At 37.3% G+C, this 19,444-nt stretch overlaps 2 protein-coding genes and 1 long non-coding RNA gene across 5 annotated transcripts in view; 1 reads left to right on the top strand and 2 right to left on the bottom strand.

The window, feature by feature from the left end:
* Nucleotides 1-576: 576 nt before the first annotated feature.
* On the bottom strand, nt 577-1,250 carry LOC144017417 (uncharacterized). The gene is made up of 2 exons (XR_013283185.1): nt 990-1,250; nt 577-844 (listed from the first exon to the last, which is right to left on the bottom strand). It is a non-coding gene; the product is annotated as an uncharacterized LOC144017417 (long non-coding RNA).
* A 1,389-nt stretch (nt 1,251-2,639) lies between these two features.
* rs1a (retinoschisin 1a) lies at nt 2,640-11,502 on the top strand. The gene is made up of 6 exons (XM_077518676.1): nt 2,640-2,778; nt 3,036-3,061; nt 4,677-4,797; nt 6,876-7,017; nt 7,110-7,305; nt 8,949-11,502. Exons 1-6 carry the CDS (start codon nt 2,724-2,726, stop codon nt 9,099-9,101), a joined length of 693 nt encoding a protein of 230 aa, XP_077374802.1. The 5' UTR covers nt 2,640-2,723; the 3' UTR covers nt 9,102-11,502.
* A 3,086-nt stretch (nt 11,503-14,588) lies between these two features.
* cdkl5 (cyclin dependent kinase like 5) overlaps nt 14,589-19,444 on the bottom strand; it is a 61,524-nt gene continuing 56,668 nt past the window's right edge. For all 3 annotated transcript variants that reach the window (XM_077518683.1, XM_077518682.1, XM_077518684.1), the window contains one exon: nt 14,589-17,935. In XM_077518683.1, coding sequence (XP_077374809.1) covers nt 17,528-17,935 — 408 coding nt within the window. In that variant the 3' untranslated portion in view covers nt 14,589-17,527. The remainder of the gene's footprint in view (nt 17,936-19,444) is intronic.

Consider the following 19,444-nt stretch of genomic DNA (forward strand, 5'->3'; position numbering starts at 1 on the left):
TTCCAGTTGAGCATGGTTGCGGAACCAATTAAAATGTTGCAAGGTACTACTGTGAAGAAAATTTGTTGAGGCCCTTTTATAAATCTGTACATCATCCAAACTGGAATGTGAAGTTGTTTTTTTAAATGCATATTTTACAATATAAAATTAAAGGGCTACTTCACTTATTTTTAGCCCAGTATAGCAATAAAATGTTAATATTGTCTATAATTAAATTGATACTTTAATTATTTTTCACATACAAAACAATTTTGCTAATTGTCTAGAGAGAATGACATCATGTGCTCAGGTAACGACCAATCACAGCTCACCTGTTTTCTAGGTTTGGTCATGTGACATTCACAAGCTGAGCTGTGATTTGTTACCTGAGCACATTGTGACGTCTTTTTTTTTTTTTTTTTTTTTAAAGGTACCAATTGTACATGAAAAACAATGAACATATCACATTGTAGACAAAATATAAATATTTTACTGCCAAAAACGGCGAAGTAAAGTATCCCTTTAAGTTTTATGGAAACTGTTGAAAAAGTACATGCCAAAAAGACCCCAAACAAGCTAATAAATCAGAACAAAGCCTAAAAATATTAGTCTTTAATAACAAATAATAAAAGCAACAATAAAAAAAGTGACTTTCCCATTCAACAAGTCATGCAGCAACTTTGGTACACATCTTGTGTCGCACGAATGTGACAGCAGCGTTGATCTCATGCAGCGTGATCACTTTGAGTCCCCTTTTTCTTGAGAGCCTGGAAGCCTCCGAGCTCACCAGTCTGAGAACGAGTGGTCTGGGCAAACTCTGACCACCCAACAGGAAGTCCAAAGCAACCGTCCCAGCTGGATTGACCTGCGCAAGAAGATGAAAAGGAAAACTACAACCGTGTATTGTTGCCACACCAGTTTAAAAAACAAACAACATTCACACCATATTCTAACATGACACATCTGAATTCCAGTTCAGGGGATTTTGGTTCAAACATTAAACTTCTGACCTCTCGACGAACTCTGAAAGTGGAGCGAACACAACACCTCCTCCTCTTCTTCGACACTGTTTGGGTGGGAGCCTTCATTGCTGATGTCTCAAAGTAGTCAAAAGAGAAAGTTTCCAGAAGCTCACCAGGGATGAATTGAAAAGTAAGCACGAGCTTTGGATGAGACACACACAGACGGTGCAAAAGGGTGTTTTTAATTAGACCAAATTAAAAACAGCTTTTCCTAATGAGGCCTAATTACTTTCACACAGCCACCTTTGACGGCTTCGCTCTGAATGCAACTTTTTAACAATGCAGGATACTCAATATGTTTGGAAGATGTACAGTATATATGTGCGACATTTTATACACCTTTTTTGGTTAAGAAAATAATCATCGATATAAATATCAGTGTTCTTGTGTTATGCCATCTGAGTTTGAGTTTGGATTTAAAATGTTTTTTTTTGTCTTTTACACAGAATATTGCTTTATACCAATTTTGTTTTAGCATCCCATTGCATTCAACATATTAAATTCAAACTCTGTTTTTTTTTTTTATAAATATAAAAACATTCAGTTAAAAAAAAGTGGCACACGTATATCTTGTGCTTTTTGTGTCAACTCACTTTAAATGGAGGTTTTTTTTTATTTTTATTTTTTTTAACTGAATAGTATTTGATAAAAAAAAAAAAAAAAAAAAAGTTGTTACAGAATTGATGGTATGGGGGTGGAATCAAACTCAACTTTAGATGGCACATATGCATGAAAATATATTTCGAAATCAATGCCTTGCATTCAAAGTCAGAAGGCAAGAACACACTGCATAGTAGATTTTGCGATGTTTTAGTGCAATCTGAGTTTAAATTTAATTTACTTTTTAAGGCTGATTTTTTTTTTTTAATTTGTTTAAAAAAAAAATAAAAAAAACCTCTCTTCCAATTTAACCACCTAAATGCTTGATACATATGAACTAAGAATATCCAAATGGTTCGCTTTGACCTGTAACCATGAATAAATAAAAATAAATAAAAATAAATAAATAAATAAATAAATAAATAAATAAATAAATAAATAAATAAATAAGCAAATAAATTTTACTCCAAACACATGAGAGAGTACCGATACCAGGTATTGGCAAAAAAAAAGAAATTTGACATCAAGCCCTCCTCAGCAATAGGTGGCACTATACTGCAGCAGCTTGACACATTGGCAGAATCATCATCTGCATCAGATACTAAGGTTTTTTTTTGGTTTTTTTTGTCATTGTATTAACAGAAATGTTAAATATCCAAAGTACAAGAGGAACTGTGTTGCTACTAGATATTGTTGAATACTCAGAGTGAATACTTATACCAGGAGAAAAGTGGTATCAAACATCCTTTGTAAAAATTGATGAGTATAGTATAGTATAGTATAGTATAGTATAGTATAGTATAGTATAGTATAGTATAGTATAGTATAGTATAGTATAGTACGGTCCATCGTTTTAGAATGAGGGGTTTGAGTTTGTTTGACTAGATTTCAGTCCATTAGCAAATCTCACTTACTCCCATCATAATAGTAAACATGTAATTGGTGTGGTCTCCCACTGCACACGCCAACTGTAGGGCAGTAGGAGGGGCTTTGTCAGATAAAGATGGCATTAGGTTGGTTGGGTCGTCCGTGTCCCGTGGATTATCGTAATCCCGATTTTATATGAGTGCTGGCTCGCTTGCTCCTTCCATGCTCAGTCGTGTCCTGTGTGGAGGCTGCTAGATGGCTCTCAACGTGCGTCCTTTCCTGCCCGCTCTGCTTTTGATGGCAGCTCACGGTAGGATTTGAGATTTGAGTTATTTCGCTCACTTGTGATGCCAGATCTGGTTAGTTATTGATGAATCATCAGTTTAAATTTATTGTAACAATATTTGTAATTCCTTATTTCAAATTCAAACTTCACATTTGCTTCTATATCTTAGCATTGCTGTACATATTCTGTTTGTTTGAATGAGCCCTAACATGCTTTGATTGTCATCTGTGGCTGCCTGGATCTTTGTTTTTTGTTTTTTTTATGTCCATCTGCTTCAACAGTCCTCCTCAACAGCCATGCTCAAGAGGTATGAGGAAACTTTCACCAGCATTACAGCACTGCACGTAAAAATGCTTAATACATAAAGTTTGTAGGTCTACTTCAGACGGTAGAAATGACAAGTCAGTAGAAATACGCTTCTATTGAGGCAAACCTGCGCACTCGTTGACAACTGCATTACTAGCCACATTCTTACTATGACAGTTTTATAGTATGTTTAGATAAATGCTCCTCTAAAGTATACAAAGTAACACGGTGTGCCTCAGGGTTCCGTTTTAGGTCTATTGTTGTTCTCTTTATTTTTTCTCCCTGTTGGCAGTGTCATCAGGAGGAGACACAAAGTGAACTTCCACAGTTAAACTGAAAATACACAGCTGTAGATCTTGTGTCTCCTGATGACACAATCCAATGTATGCTCCTTTTAACTTAGTAGAACTGCTGTATCTTAGGGAAGCGTAGAGCTGCCAATGTGGAGTAAACATTTTTGGCTGGCGAGTATGTTCGAACATACTCGCAAATATGTTCGAACATACTTGTAAATATGTTCGCGCGTATTGAAATATGTTCGAACATACTCGCAAATATGTTCGAACATACATGTAGGCTACCTGCTACAAAGTTAGCATACCTTCCCATAATGCCATGGGGTATCATTTGCGCATGCGCGAGTGAAAACAAAACCCCATTTTTTAGGCATTTGGGCCACATTACCAATTTATGAGAAAATTAACTAGACAAAAAAAAACAGTGTTTATTCGTAACTTTTACAATTTATTATGTCTGCTGTGCATGATTGAGGTTTGTCATTTTTTTTCACTCGCGCATGCGCAAATAATACCCCGTAGCATTATGGGAAGGTATGCTAGCTTTGTAGCATGTAGCCTACAAGTACGTTTGAACATATTTGCGAGTATGTTCGAACATATTTCAATACGTTCGAACATATTTGCGAGTATGTTCAAACATATTTGCGAGTATGTTCAAACACATTTGCGAGTATGTTCAAACATATTTGCGAGTATGTTCAAACATATTTGCGAATATGTTCGAACGTATTTGCAAGTATGTTCGAACATATTTGCTATATTTACGAGTATGTTCGAACATACTCGCCAGCCAAAATGTTTACAGTACATTGGCTTCCGTAGTATCTTTCTCGTAATGTCCTTTTTCTTTTCTACAACTGTATAGCATTTCTGCATGCTAGTAGGACAAACATGTTACTAGTAATACAACACTACGAGTGGGCATTTTGGTGCTACCAGTCTGCTATTACTACTAGTGACTTTGTAAAATTCTACTAGTTAGCATCTTGTGATTCACTAGTATTAGGCTACTTGCTAGCGCACAATTTTGCCTCATAGGTCAAATTCTTCAAACTAAACATCTTGTGCTTCACGAGTGCGTACCAGTAACTTGCAGATGTCTACTAGTGCACATTGTGTCAGTCCAAAATGAGCACTATTAAATTGTTGACATATGCCAATTTTAATATTAATCGTATGTACTGGTATATATATATATATATATATATATATATATATATATATATATATATATATATATATATATATATATATATATATATATATATATATATATATATATATATATATATATATATATATATATTTTTTTACAAGGTGGATGTGTCTGAAGCATGGACCAGCAGGTCGTGCAAATGCGACTGTGAAGAAGGCGTGACACCAACTGAGTTCTCCTCCATTGGCTCATCTTCAGTGAGGGGAGTGGACTGCATGCCAGGTAAGAGACAATTTCATCCCCACATTAACATTTTATCCAGTAGACATTAGAAAAAAAAAAAAGATTGCCAACCACTTTAAAATTGAAAAATGCTCTTTTGTTTTGGTATCATGCATTCATTCTACTGTGCGACTAAACCTATTAAAAATTATTTCTATTTATACGTGCATGCACACATATGCATGAATGCATCACACGGCAGGGTGAACATGCTCCTATGGAGAGAAAAGGTGGAGCCATCAGCAAAGAGAATCTCAACACTGGGGCTTTACAAGCTTCTTCACATGCATCAATAAATCAAATGTGGACATTTTCACGTAGAGGTATACTCACTTTTGTTGCTGATGATTGACACAGTCAACAATTTACATGTAATATTCCTGTTATTTGCATTCAAGTGCAAAGCTCTAATGTTATGTAAGGCCTTACTTCCAGCAGATACACAGAGCCGTTATAATACTGGGATTAGATTGGATGGGCTCCAGTGCTTGATCACAAAGTGCAGAATGTTACTCTCCCTATACTACACACACAGTCTTGGGGGAAAATCTTTTTACATAAAATGAGGATTCACATCATGACTTGTTATGTTTTGTCATGGACATGAGGGCTCAGTCGCCGACCGACCAGAGTAAAGCTTCACAGGGTTCAACATGGCCATCTGTCCACCCACTCCACTAATGGCCATGACTGATCTCTCACAGAGGAGAATTAAAAGTGGATGCTTTCAGGATGTGATGTGGGTCACTGTGGTGCTGCTTAATCCTCAGGCCTCCATTTATATGTACAATTTTGCGTTATGAAATTTCATAAGAGGTGAGGATTTTTGCCTGATTTTGTAATTTTCAACTTGAACCCTTTAACTCATTCACTCCCAGCCATTTTCAGTGAAGCAACCCCCTTCGCTCCCAGTTTTACTGGATTTTGACTGATTTTGCAAAGCCCACAGAATATTATGTTATTGCTACAAAAAAAAAAATGAGAAAAATGTATGTTTCTATCCGTTTCCGTTTTGCAGCAATTACCATTAGAATATAGCTAAGTTTAATCATTATTCACAAATCTGGTTGATCTCTTATACTCTGCTGCCACTTGCTGGCCGTTTTTGCAATTACTACAATTTTTTCACCCGTTCTCAGTAGTTGAGAGGCTGCATCAAAGCCTTACGTATGCTCGGGCATAAAAAAGCAAAAAACAAAACAAAAACAAAAATATATATATATATAAAACGTATAAATATGTCTTTGGGAAACTTAGTACATTTAAAATAGAACGTATTTATAAATTTTTGAGAACAAATGAGTAAAATATGTCATTAATATATTTATATCAAATTGGACCTTTCACCATGGAAAACTTGTGAAGTGATGGTACTGGAAGTGTAAGAGGAAAACAAATATATAGGTCAAAAATTTTCAGATCTTAGAAGATGTCTTATCTGTTACAGACTATGGATGTAATGATATACAAACGTCACGATATGATATTATCACGATATGAAGCTCACGATATTGTGTGGAGGATGGCGATATTTAGAAAAGGTCACAATATTGTTAAAAAAATGAGCTCATACTAAAAAAAACAAAGCACAATATTGTACATAACATCAATGTTATGTTATTATTATTATTATTATTATTATTATTATTATTATTATTATTATTATTATTATTATTATTATTATGTTATGTTATGTTGCTAATGCACGCACACATTGAGTTCCTCCGCATTTTGACTTGCTTCACAGGCATATTACGTTCCCCTTCATCTGACAATTACCGTAATGTGGATTTTAAACATAGAAGGGCCAAAATATCCCTAATGAAAATTAAATTGCACTACCAAACCAACCAAGACAGGGTGCTAGAACTGCACAAATGGAAATCAACCTGACTTTTTTAACACGTGTTGCATTTAAATATCGTGAACATGATGACGACGATATTGTGGCAGTTTTAATATCGCGATATCACGTTATTGCCGTTATCGGTACATCCCTATTACAGACCCCACGCATGCGAACAACATAACGGAATATGTTGTGTCAGCAATTCCCGAGTGTGTCCTTTTTCTTACAGAGTGTCCGTACCACAAGCCTCTTGGCTTCGAGGCCGGATCAGTGAGTCCGGACCAGATCACCTGCTCCAACGAAGACCAGTATAGCGGATGGTTCTCCTCTTGGCTCCCAAACAAGGCTCGCCTCAACAGTCAAGGATTTGGGTAGGCAAACCTGTAATAGTCAGATTGAAGAAGGAAAACATAGGCTCCAGGTATGTTTTCATTAATCAACATACATCGTCTTTGTGCTCCAGCTGTGCGTGGCTCTCCAAGTTTCAAGACAGCAGCCAGTGGCTGCAGATCGACCTGCGGGAGGTCATGGTGGTGTCTGGGATCCTCACTCAAGGCCGATGTGACGCAGACGAGTGGGTGACCAAGTACAGTGTGCAGTACCGCACGGACGAAAAACTCAACTGGATCTTTTATAAGGACCAGACTGGGAATAACAGGGTCAGTTGGAGAACACAATCTTTGTCAGGTGTCCAAAAATCAGCCTTTAACAACGGTCAACGGTTTTGATGGCAAGATCTTGGTGTATTAAATATTTGATTTTATAATCTTATGACATGGTTATCAGTGATAGTGTTATTTTTTGGAGCGAGGATGTGGTGGATGGAGCCAAAGGCGGAGAAACCAGGCAGGGAAAAGACAGGAATTAGAATAACTTTATTGATGGGAACCAAGTAGATGACTGGACTGAACGTGAGCAGATTGATCGACAGGACTGGATGGGACGTGGACAGAATGGGCATGACATGAGAGAGGAACACTTGACTTGGCATGGTGTGAGAGAGGAACACTTGACTTGGCCTGGCGTTAGAGAGGAACACTTGACTTGGCATGGTGTGAGAGAGGAACACTTGACTTGGCATGGTGTGAGAGAGGAACACTTGACTTGGCCTGGCGTTAGAGAGGAACACTTGACTTGGCATGGTGTGAGAGAGGAACACTTGACTTGGCATGGTGTGAGAGAGGAACACTTGACTCGGAATGGTGTGAGAGAGGAACACTTGACTTGGCATAGTGTGAGAGAGGAACACTTGGCATGAGTGAGAGAGGAACACTTGACTTGGCATGAAGTGAGAAAGGAACACTTGACTTGGCGTGATGTGAGAGTGGAACACTTGACTTGGCATGAAGTGAGAGAGGAACACTTGACTTGGCATGATGTGAGAGAAGAACACTTGACTTGGCATGATATGAGAGAGGAACACTTGACTTGGCATGGTGTGAGAGAGGAAGACTTGACTTGGCATGATGTGAGAGAGGAAGACTTGACTTGGCATGATGTGAGAGAGGAAGACTTGACTTGGCATGATGTGAGAGAGGAACACTTGACTTGGTATGAAGTGAGAGAAGAACACTTGACTTGGAATTATGTGAGAGAGGAACACTTGACTTGGCATGATTTGAGAGAGGAACACTTGACTTGGCATGATGTGAGAGAGGAACACTTGACTTGGTATGATGTGAGAGAGGAACACTTGACTTTGCATGTCAGAGAGGCTTGAGTGGACTGGAGACTTGAGTGGACGTGGAGACTTGAGGAGACGTGGAGACTTGAGGAGACGTGGAGAAACTTGACTAGAAGTAGAGAACTTGACCAGACGTTGATAAACTTGACTAGACTTAGACACTAGCAACCCAGCTTAGCGGACAGGACAGGACAGGACAGGACAGGACAGGACAGGACAGGACAGGACAGGACAGGACAGGACAGGACAGGACAGGACAGGACAGGACAAGAAAAGACAAGACAAGACAAGACAAGACAAGACAAGACAAGACAAGACAATGCTCCCTCGATGTGTGAACAAACTCCACTGACTAAATACAACACTAATAAGACACTAACAAGACACACCTGGGAAACACAGCAGGCCGAAGGCACTAATTAGGTCAACACACACTGGGAAGGGGAATGACACACATGTGGACCTACTCAGACATAACGCGACAGGGGAAACAAACAAGAACACCAAACACAACACACTCACCAAAATAAAACAAAACCCAACCCAAACAAAACTGAACCATGACAGATAGTTAGTTGTCAGACAGCTTCTCCTCATGCTTCTTTGTGCTCTTTTTAGGTGTTTTATGGGAACTCGGACCGCTCCTCGTCAGTGCAGAACCTCCTGCGGCCGCCCATCGTGGCGCGCTACCTCCGCATCCTCCCCCTGGGATGGCACACACGCATCGCTCTGCGTCTGGAGCTGCTGCTCTGTATGAACAAATGTGCCTGAATTTCTCCTGCTTTCCTGGAGGCCTTCACCTCTAACTTCCTCCCTCCAAACACTCTCATTGTGTGTGTGAGCCTTGCTTATTTTGAACCCTTCTGTTGTACTTGTATGAGAGTCATTCCAGGATTGGAGAACCAACACTATTGTGGAGCAACAGACAGTTCATGTTTTGATTTTTTTTTTTTTGTTTGAATATAGATTTTGATTTACATTTAATGATAAAGAGGTAGTGAACCACCTATACAAATGATTAATACAGCCGAACTCTCAAAAGTAATCTTAAAAACTGATATGTGTTTTTTTTTTTTTTTGTGCTATATTTTGTTATTTGGCACAACCATTTTACAGTTACAATCTTGAATCTTGAATAGAAAAATTGAGAATCGCAATAACTGAACTGTGGAAACTCTTGAACAAAAAACAAAACAAACATTATTATTATTATTATTATTATTATTATTATTATTAGTAGTAGTAGTAGTAGTAGTAGTAGTAGTAGTAGTAGTAGTAGTAGTATTAGTAGTAGTAGTAGTAGTAGTAGTAGTAGTAGTACTATCATTACAGTAACAGGGTTACACATCAATGCTAATATAGGCTATATCCTATTGTAAAGTATATACTAGCCGTGTAGCCGCTATGCTAACTGGTGAAGAATGAACTTCACTGTGAAATTAAAAAAGGAAAAATGTGGAGATAAAGTTAAATATATTAACATGTCTTTCTGATAATATAAGTAACAAGGTTGCAGTGGTTTTGGTGGCACTCAATTAAAACATGGAAACTCAATGCTAATATAGGCTATATGCTAATATAAAGTATATAAATACTAGCTGTGTTAGCCACTATGCTGACTGGTGAAGAACAAACTTCGCTGTGAAATTAAAAAAGGTAAAACGTACATGTCTTTCTGAGTATAATGAGTAACATGGTTGCAGCGGTTTTGGTGGCACTCCATTAAAACGTTGAAACTGAGTGAAAACTGAAAAATTATGAAAAATAGAAGAGAGTACTTTGGTTTGATGTAATTTCTGCTGAGTCGTGTTGCTTCCTCTTATTTATCTCTTCCTCTTGGTGGCATAAAAATTGTTTAGCAACAGGGTTGCACGTTGGTAGTATATTTCCAATGATTTAAAATGTGTTTTTGATTAAATAAAATGTTTCAACAATTATAAAGAAGACTAAATCACCCCCCAAAAAACTGGTCTAAAATTCATTTTGTAATTTCATATGTAAACAAGTCATCGAAAGGATGGAGGCATTTTAAGGGGTGTTCATTTGTTGCTGTCTTTTAAATTGATATTGTCCAATTCCAAAAAGTCCTCCAATTCTGGCATGCCTGATGAGCGGCTTATAATATTTCAAAAGGTTTTATTTAGGCTCTGTTGAACATGATGTTTAATATGCAAATGAACTGCAGTTGTTATACGTTTCTCACACCGGCTGCATTTATTTTTCCTAATAACAAATTTGTTACATTTGCACTGAAATGGCATAAATTCAAAGCAGTAATTAATGGTGGCACATGAGACAGTGCGTTGTCATGGAGGAAACATGCACAGGTGTGCTTACAATCCAATCCAGAGCACGCCTTTCATGTGAGAAAACTCCATGAAACGCTCGCTGCCTCTTTTGATACGAGGCGTCAGCAGGGAATTTTACAGCCAAGCCTTTCCTTACTACTCTCGAAGGAAAAGGCAAGTGATAATCTAAATATTATCTTTTGTTGGTATGGAAAAGCACACACTCCTTCGATTATGTTCATTTATTCTTTCATAAGGTCAGGATCCTATAGTTTTGTTGCCATAAATGCTTCTTATGCTGATTTTATGTTGTCTATGTTTATGTCCTCTGAGTCTGAATTTGAATTTAAGATGTAAGAGTGTTCAGTGTTTTTTTTTATTTTACTTTACATAACATTTCTAAGACTAATAATTCTGTGTAAAAAAAATCATCTGTTCTTTAAAAAGAAAGAAAGAAAGAAAGAAAGAAAGAAAGAAAGAAAGAAAGAAAGAAAGAAAGAAAGAAAGAAAGAAAGAAAGAAAGAAAGAAAGAAAGAAAGAAAGAAAGAAAGAAAGAAAAAAAGAACAAAAAAATAAAAACAAAACAAATTCTTGTTCTGGCGCCATCAAATTTTGAATTGGATTTCAGATGTTTAATGTATTTTGCTAGTCGAAATAGATTTTAGAAATGTGATGGTTTAAAAAAAACAACAATCCAACTTATATAGCCTACTCCCACACGACCTGTTTTTTTTTCATGTTTGTTGAATTTTAATGCAAAATTTAACCCAACTGTACGTATTTGTGAAACGTTCTGTTCAAAATGCATGTCTCGCTCCGTTGTCCCACCTTGGATTTTGTTACTGATAATAAACATATCCTCAAATAAACTCCCATTATATACATTTTTGTTGTTGTAGATTGGGGCATAATGAGGATTGGGGCATAATGAGGAGCTAATGAAAAATGCTGCAAAACTGTAAAAATAAATATGCCACTGAAAGAAAGAAAGAAAGAAAGAAAGAAAGAAAGAAAGAAAGAAAGAAAGAAAGAAAGAAAGAAAGAAAGAAAGAAAGAAAAACAAGTCATCTTTTATATAGCCTGAAATTTACTTCACAGTTGTTCCTTCTGGTGTTCCCACTTTGCCCACCAGGAGGCAGTAAAATAAAATCGTGGACAAGCTAATTAAGTAGCTCAGTCAGGTGCTGTAATTTTTCATAGTAGTTGAATAATATACAGTATGTCTATGAGAGTGTGAATATTGTTATCTGTCTACGTGTTTGAATTTGAAAACCTGTCGGTGCTAATCATTAAGCATGCCAATGGTGTTTACTGTAATGTTAGCATTAAGCTAGTGCACCATTCTTAAAGCAACGCTGTTTATTTGTTTTATATCTACTGTATAAGAACACTATGGCTCAAGACAGCGTTGTCACTGGTCGGCCATCTTAGGACATGGGATTGCTTTTCTACACTGTTATGTAGTTGATGGTAAAGTGGATGATTTAGCCAATTAAATAATTGTAACTTGATGAATTATTGACAGATTTACAAATGATTGGTTCATTACAAACTTTATTAGCATATGATTCAGGGTGAATTTTTAAATCACCAATTTTTTATATATCTATTTTAAACACAGTATAGTTGTTTGTAACAACAAACAAATGAAACTCGGTTGAGAATTTGGGAGAGTTGAGCAATCAACAGCTATTTCAAAGACTGTGCTCCATAACGTTATCCTCCTGACTACCAGGGGGAAAAAAAATATTGTCCAATCATGTTTGTTTTGATATTCCCCAATTTTTGTGAAGTAACTGGAATACTGCAAAAGAATTTTTGGGGAAAAAACACGTTTTTATTTTTAAGCTATTGATTTGTCCACTACAGAGGACATTTTTTAAAAACTTAAATGCTAGGCTCAAATACAGTTAAAATAATTCAAACAATACTTTAATGTGTTCTGAAGAGTCTTATAGAAAACATGCTAACAACATTTAAAACCTAAATTTGTTCAATAAAAAGTGTTATACAGTACACTTATGTTTCCTCTTCCCTAAAGTTGTGGCACTGAGGGAAGCCATTTTCTTTTATGATGCAATCAAAGGTAGCAAAGCCCCACCCCTACACATGTGGAATCATTGGAAAGCTCTGAATGTCCTCTATAGAGCACAAAAGGAGTTAATTCAATCGCTGAGTGGGAGATATTCAGGTTTAAAAAGGTCCACTACAGAGGACAAATTTGAATTGCTGGTAGTCAGGAGGCTGTGAGTGCTCGAGCAGCTCTGTCCCAAGATGGCTGCCCTATCAATCAACTTCGCGATGGCTGCGCGCATTAGCCGTCTAGTGTTCCTATAGATATCCATGGTTTTATATACACTTTGTTTAATGTCTTAAACTTAAATTGGGAGTGAAAACAGCTTGAATCCTGTATAACGTGATAAACAAGTGCTTTATGGTGGCGGTAAACTTAATCCAACTCAACCAAATAGTGATCAATTCATCAAAAAGAATTCATAAGGATTCATTATATAAACTTCTGCTGCATTTTCTTTTTTACTCTGGACACCAAAATTGCCAAAATGTCCTTTCCATAAAATGTATTCTTTTTGCCAGTGAGACCAAACAAATGTATACGCCATTAAAAAAAAAAAAAGTGTAGATTTTTATTATGATATAATTTTAGTGTAGACTGGTCAGTATAAGATACACTTTATTATTTCTATTTACACTTTGTAAGAAGTGGGCATCTGTGTAATGAAAACAAGGAACTGCTGTTTTCGGAAACACATTCATAGTTGAGAGCAGAAAGTATCAGTGAAGTGTTTTTTTGAGGGGATGGGGGCGGTCGTGGTTGAAGCATCTGTTTTCATGACAATAATAAGCGAATGTAAGGCTTCAGGTCACAGGCAAGGCAAACTATGTCAACACTGTTTCTAGTGAAGATGTAAACAAATCAAATACAATCAGTCGTTTCCATAACCACAAGATGAGGCAGCTCAAGGATAATGGGATATTAATTGTGCACCCTTAATCATGGTCTCCCGCTTGACTATATTAGGCTCCAATTACAGTACACTGATTTGACCATTTACTGCATCAATCAATCAAGTCTGTCAGTCGGTCAATTAATCATATTGCTTTAATCAGCCAAGTAGCTGGATATAGTACTTTATTCAGCATTTTTAGACAGATCAATCTATCTTCCATAGATGCATAAGTCTACACACCCCTGTTCAAATGTCAAGTGTTTATGATAAAAAAAAAAGCCCATGATAAATCATTCCAAAACCTTTTTCACATTAATATGAACTATAACCTGCACAACTCAGTAGATGAAAAAATATATAGGCTATGTATTGAGAGGGGAAGTAAAAATAAACAAATTTTAATTTGTGGTTGCACAAGTGAGGACACCCTTTTATAACTGGGAATGTGGCTGTGTTCAGAATTAACCAATGACAGGGAATGAACAAACACTACCTGTCACCATTTATAGTCCCTCTAATTAATCCAAACAAAGCTCAGATGTTCCAGGAGGCTTTCCTTGCCAAAGAAAAAAATGTCAAGAAAAGTCTACCAGAACAGCTGAAACTTATTTGGAGTTACTCATATACACTTTAAGCAGTGACAAGTGTATGTTGACTCTCGATTAACATCAGTTTCTTAATACTGAACAAAGGTGCATCATTTTATCTGCATCCCCAGTTATTAGACTGTGTACAGACTTGGGAGACCAGATCACATGATCTGAGTTATTTTTGGTATTTCTTATTATTAAATGGAGTTGTACAAGTTTTAGGTAACATTAACAGTCTTTCTTTTTTTTTTTTTTTTCACGAAAAGCTGACATTTGAACAGGGTTGTCTATCTATCTATCTATCTATCTATCTATCTATCTATCTATCTATCTATCTATCTATCTATCTATCTATCTATCTATCCATCCATCCATCCATCCATCCATCCATCCATCCATCCATCCATCCATCCATCTATCTATCTATCTATCTATCTATATATATATCTATCTATCTATCTATCTATCTATCTATCTATCTATTTAAATATTTATTACAAATATAAATGATCCCTGATTATGACAATTTAAACCAATTCTTAAAATGTTAACAAGTGTCAAGCAATTGCAAATTAACACAAATTTGAAGAAAATGAATGTGTCTGTGTTGTTGTAGTCAGTACACATCATATGACAGCAACTACGATACTCACAAAGTCAGATTGAGGTTGGGATCAGTACTTATTGTTTGTAGTCTTTTCATGGGGGGTTTATTTCACAAACTACTATCAGATTATTTCTAGAAGATCTTGAACGTTACAAATGACGTGTTTAAACTTCACATTTTATCCTCATTTCAAGATGCTCACTTTTCACAATAACAATTTCTTGATAACAAAAAAAACAAAAACAAAAAAAATCATGTAGCAGCAAGGAAGAAGACAGCTCTCGTCAATATGTTGACAAACAGCCACGAAATGCTTTTAACTGCTGGTCACGTATATTCATGAATGAGATCTCTAATACAACATTTCCCCCCCACTTCGGGTACTCATTGTCGTCTCTAGGAAAGAAACAGAAAAGTGCAAAAAATATGAAAATCTGTTCATACCATATCAAATTGAACAAAAAGGACATTCACTATTAAATAATCTTTGTGACATATTGTATTGTCAATACATACATATCTATTCAACTCTCTGTCAAAGTAAAGCTCTTGTAATTATACATTTTACTCTATATATCCTTACAATAATTCCATATAGCTTATTGGGGATACAGCTATAGCTTATATCCTCAGATGTAAAACAAATAACAATAAATTATATTTATATAAATCTTTTTCTCTCTTTGTCTTATCAAATATTTGAAAACAAACAAACATTTTCTTGAGTGGACACCAGGGGGAGCGGATGTGCTGCAGTTGTGTTCTGTGACCAGATGGTGAGAGCAGAGGCAGTTTCTACTCCTCCAAGCAGAACAACAACCCTGAAAGGGGGAACCGTATGGAAAACCGTTTCAGCATTTAGTCCATTTTCTTCATATTCGGCTTAAGGTCCTTGTAATAGTACAATCTTTGTCCTCACTACCAAAAGAATTCAGTGCACTATTAGAATGAATTTGTCTTCCTAGTTAGTTTGTTCCACTACTAGTGCCACTGTGCCACTTTTGGATTGTATGTAATAAAACCTGTCTAGTAAACTGTGCTGTCCAAGTAACAGAGCTTATCCCAACTAGTGTGGCATGTGTCATACACTAGTAGCCTCCCGTATAATCCCGGTTAGTAACATGAAACTAGTGGTTTTGCATTCTAGTAATATACAATTGTCGTATTAGTATGGTAGTGGAAGGAAGTCGGAAAAAAATGCTCTTAAGACAGTTATTCTACTAGTACGCTGTAGTTATTCTTCTATTGTGTTGAATTGTTTTTTTACTAGTGAGGACACAGGATTGCACTAGTAGATTAGTAAATGGATCTGAAGCTGGACAACAAGGATATCAAATCCATGTTTCTTTGATATACATCTTAAGATCCATGTACTAGTACGCTCTTGATCCTCACAAACTACTAGCACGTGTTACCATTGAGGCAAAACTGCTATTTATACTACTAGTAAAATTTCTAACAGCCACATCTAGTTCTTCACGAGGCAAAATTGGCGCACAGAAATTAACTAGTTTTTCCTCACTAGTAATATGCATAACAGTCGCCCCCTACTGGTCCTAGTATGCTAATGTTGTCCTTATAGTGTGCAGAAATGTGTGCAGTCATTTTACTAGTGCGGCCTAGTTGCAACTAGTGTACTACCGAATTAGTAATACATGGACATTAAGCTGGATATCGACAAAATAAATGCTCAAATGACTTTTCATTCAATTCAGCTCATTAGTAGAACTAATAACGTGTGCACGTTAGTAGAATGACTGATACTAATAGTCCCCCCACTGCTGCATTCCACCACTCGGTTTCTGCACACTAGTTGGACAACTACATGTTCTTAGTGTCATGACTGGGTCATGCCAGGGTTAAGTTTGGGTCATGCAGGCCGTTATGTTTGGGTCATGACCGTGAGGTCATGTGTCTGTTTTGAACTGATGTAACCGGCATCCAATTTCAACTGGTCTTAAGCTATGTGATGTCAGGAGCTATGTGATGTCAAGAATCTTTAATCTCTTTATCTGGTCAACAGCCAATCAGGTAATCCCATGTCAGTCCTGTTACCCACATGTCTAGCCACAGACAATCTGAACGATTCACTGTCTATATAAGCCTAACCAAATGTGTGTTTTGTCGGATTATTCCTCTGTCCAGCTGGCCACCTGCTCCTCTTTTCCTCAATGAATTCTTGTTGTTTCTGGTCAAGTCAAGTTAGTTCCACGCCTCTTGATGTTATGCGAATAAAGTGTTCTACTCTTATTTGTGTCTGTGCTTTTGGGATCCAACCTCAGAACACTTAGTAAGGCAAAACATCTAATGGGTATTTGGTGCCACTGGTAGGGTCAAGGTGGGTGTTAGTAGTGTTTCAAGTGCAGCACAGTTTAATAGTATGGTTTAATTGCTTACGAGGAGTAAACTTAAAATGGCACTAGTTGCGGAAAAAAATATTAGTAAAACATAATCCTTCTGCTAATGTATGTATGGATTATGTTACTAGTGAGGACAAAGATAATACTTGTATATGGATATCAAGGTTATGGAACAAATGCTCAAAGTTCTTTCCATACGGTGTCCACTTTGCACGTGCTTGTTTATGGTGTATCCACATCTGGTCTTTGTCCCAGCTCATCACGCCAGAAGAGTGCAAGAAGCTTTCAGGTAAACTGTAACTAAAATCAAACAGCGCCCTCTTGGATCCGGCAGGTGCGTCCACGATGAGCCGTAGCGGAGGTTGTACGGTTTGAGGAGGCGTTTAGAGCGCCGTCTCCTTCAGGTCATTGAGGTTTGGCATTCTGGTGCGGGAGGCACGGGTAAAAGTGGGTCCGTTTTGCCCCGGTTTGATGCCCAGCTGTTCGGCCGTGAACTGCGCACCCTCGGCCCGCTGCAGCGCCGAAACGTGCCAGGCGGACTCCAGCTGGCCCGGCAGCGGGTAGCTGGCCTTGCGGCTCTTGCTCTGGGACGAGCCGCTCGTCCCGGAGTGGCCCCGGCTCTCGACGTGGCGACTCTCGGGGTAGACCGCTTTAGAGGAGGGCTGAGGCGGGTTGGGGAGAGGCGGCTGGAAGCGCAGGTCTGCGGGAGGGGGAGGAGGAGGAGGAGGCTGGCCTTGGTTTGGAGATGGCGAGAGGTGAAGGAGCCTGCGAAGGGACTTCAGCGGTTGGCTCTGTGAGTGAGAGTCATGTGAAGGGGTCAGAAAAATACTCAAGTATGGACATTGAAAAAACTGCCGAACTGTAGTTACTTACGTTACTTCCTACCATAACTATTGGAAACATAATTCAATTAATTTCCATCAAGTACACAGTAAATTCTGTAGTGTAAATTTGACTCTATTTAGATAGTGACCAAGTCGACTCAATTTTAGAGTAAACTAAGATTTACACTCGGAAGAAAGTAAAATAAAAATATACAAAAATTGAAAATAAATAAATGAAACTCACTCAAGGGTTGAGGTATGAACTCAAGATCTATAGCTTGGGAGACTGCCACACTACCACCTGAGCTATGCCCCTCCAACTGTTTGCTTTTCTCCAAGAGACCACAGACATCGTTTTTGGTCTTGGAGAGGATTCCATGCAATCATGGAATCAGCTGCAGCTGGAATGAGCAATATATTAGCAAAACGCAGGAACTGTGTGGCTCAGGGAGTAGATTGTCTGTCTCCCAAGTTGAAGGTCGTGAGTTCGTTTCTACCTTGAGTCACTTTTATTTTTTTCCCAATTCTTTATTTTACTCTTTTCCAAGTGTAAATCTTACTCTAAAACTGAGTCTATTTGGTCCCACTGTAAATCGAATCAAATTTATTCTATTGAATTTACTGTGTAACTAATAAGTAGATGCGTTGCTATCGTCGATGAACATCATTTCCCATCAGTTACTGTACTACTTGAGTGATATTTATTAGTTACTGACTTGAAGAAACCTAACCTAACTATTTTGTTAGGTTTCCATCTCTTGGTACAGTCAGTGGAGAGAAGTACCAAAGTACAAATACTTTGTCACTGTATTTTCTTCAAAGTAGGGGTGTCAGGTGATTTTCTTTTTTTAAATTGTATTTAATTGCATGACTTCACTGTTTATTAACTAGTGAAGTCATGTGATTAATTACAATTTTAAGTACGAGTTAACTCACGATTCATCACAATTTTTATATCTCTTCTAAATGTACAATAAAGTTTTCATACTCTTAATATAAAAGTGGCTGCGATTGGCTGGCAACCAGTCCAGGGTGTCCCCTGCCTACTGCCCAGAGCCAGCTGAGATAGGCGCCAGCACCCCCCGCGACCCTTGTGAGGAATAAGTGGTCAAGAAAATGGATGGTTGGATGAACATAAAAGTGGGAAAAATGTTAAACTAATAGAAATATGGCTGCATCTTTTAGTCATTGATACAGTAATTTCATAATAATTCATAAATTTGAGTTAAAAAAAAAAAACTAAAAAAAAAAACTAAAAAAAAAATAAGAATAACATAACAACAAAAAAAACAAGTGCGATATTGAGATATTGAGATATTGATTTGTGTTGAGGTCATTTTTCTGCCACTAGATGGCATAATTGCATTTGTAAGACATTGGTGACAGCTCAGTGCATTTTTCTAATCTTTAACATGAAGTATCTTGTGAAAGTCTGCACAATTTTAAAATTGGAAAATACAACTTGACCCCAGTCTT

This window comes from Festucalex cinctus, chromosome 4, assembly GCF_051991245.1.
Source record: "Festucalex cinctus isolate MCC-2025b chromosome 4, RoL_Fcin_1.0, whole genome shotgun sequence".
Classification (NCBI taxonomy): domain Eukaryota; kingdom Metazoa; phylum Chordata; class Actinopteri; order Syngnathiformes; family Syngnathidae; genus Festucalex; species Festucalex cinctus.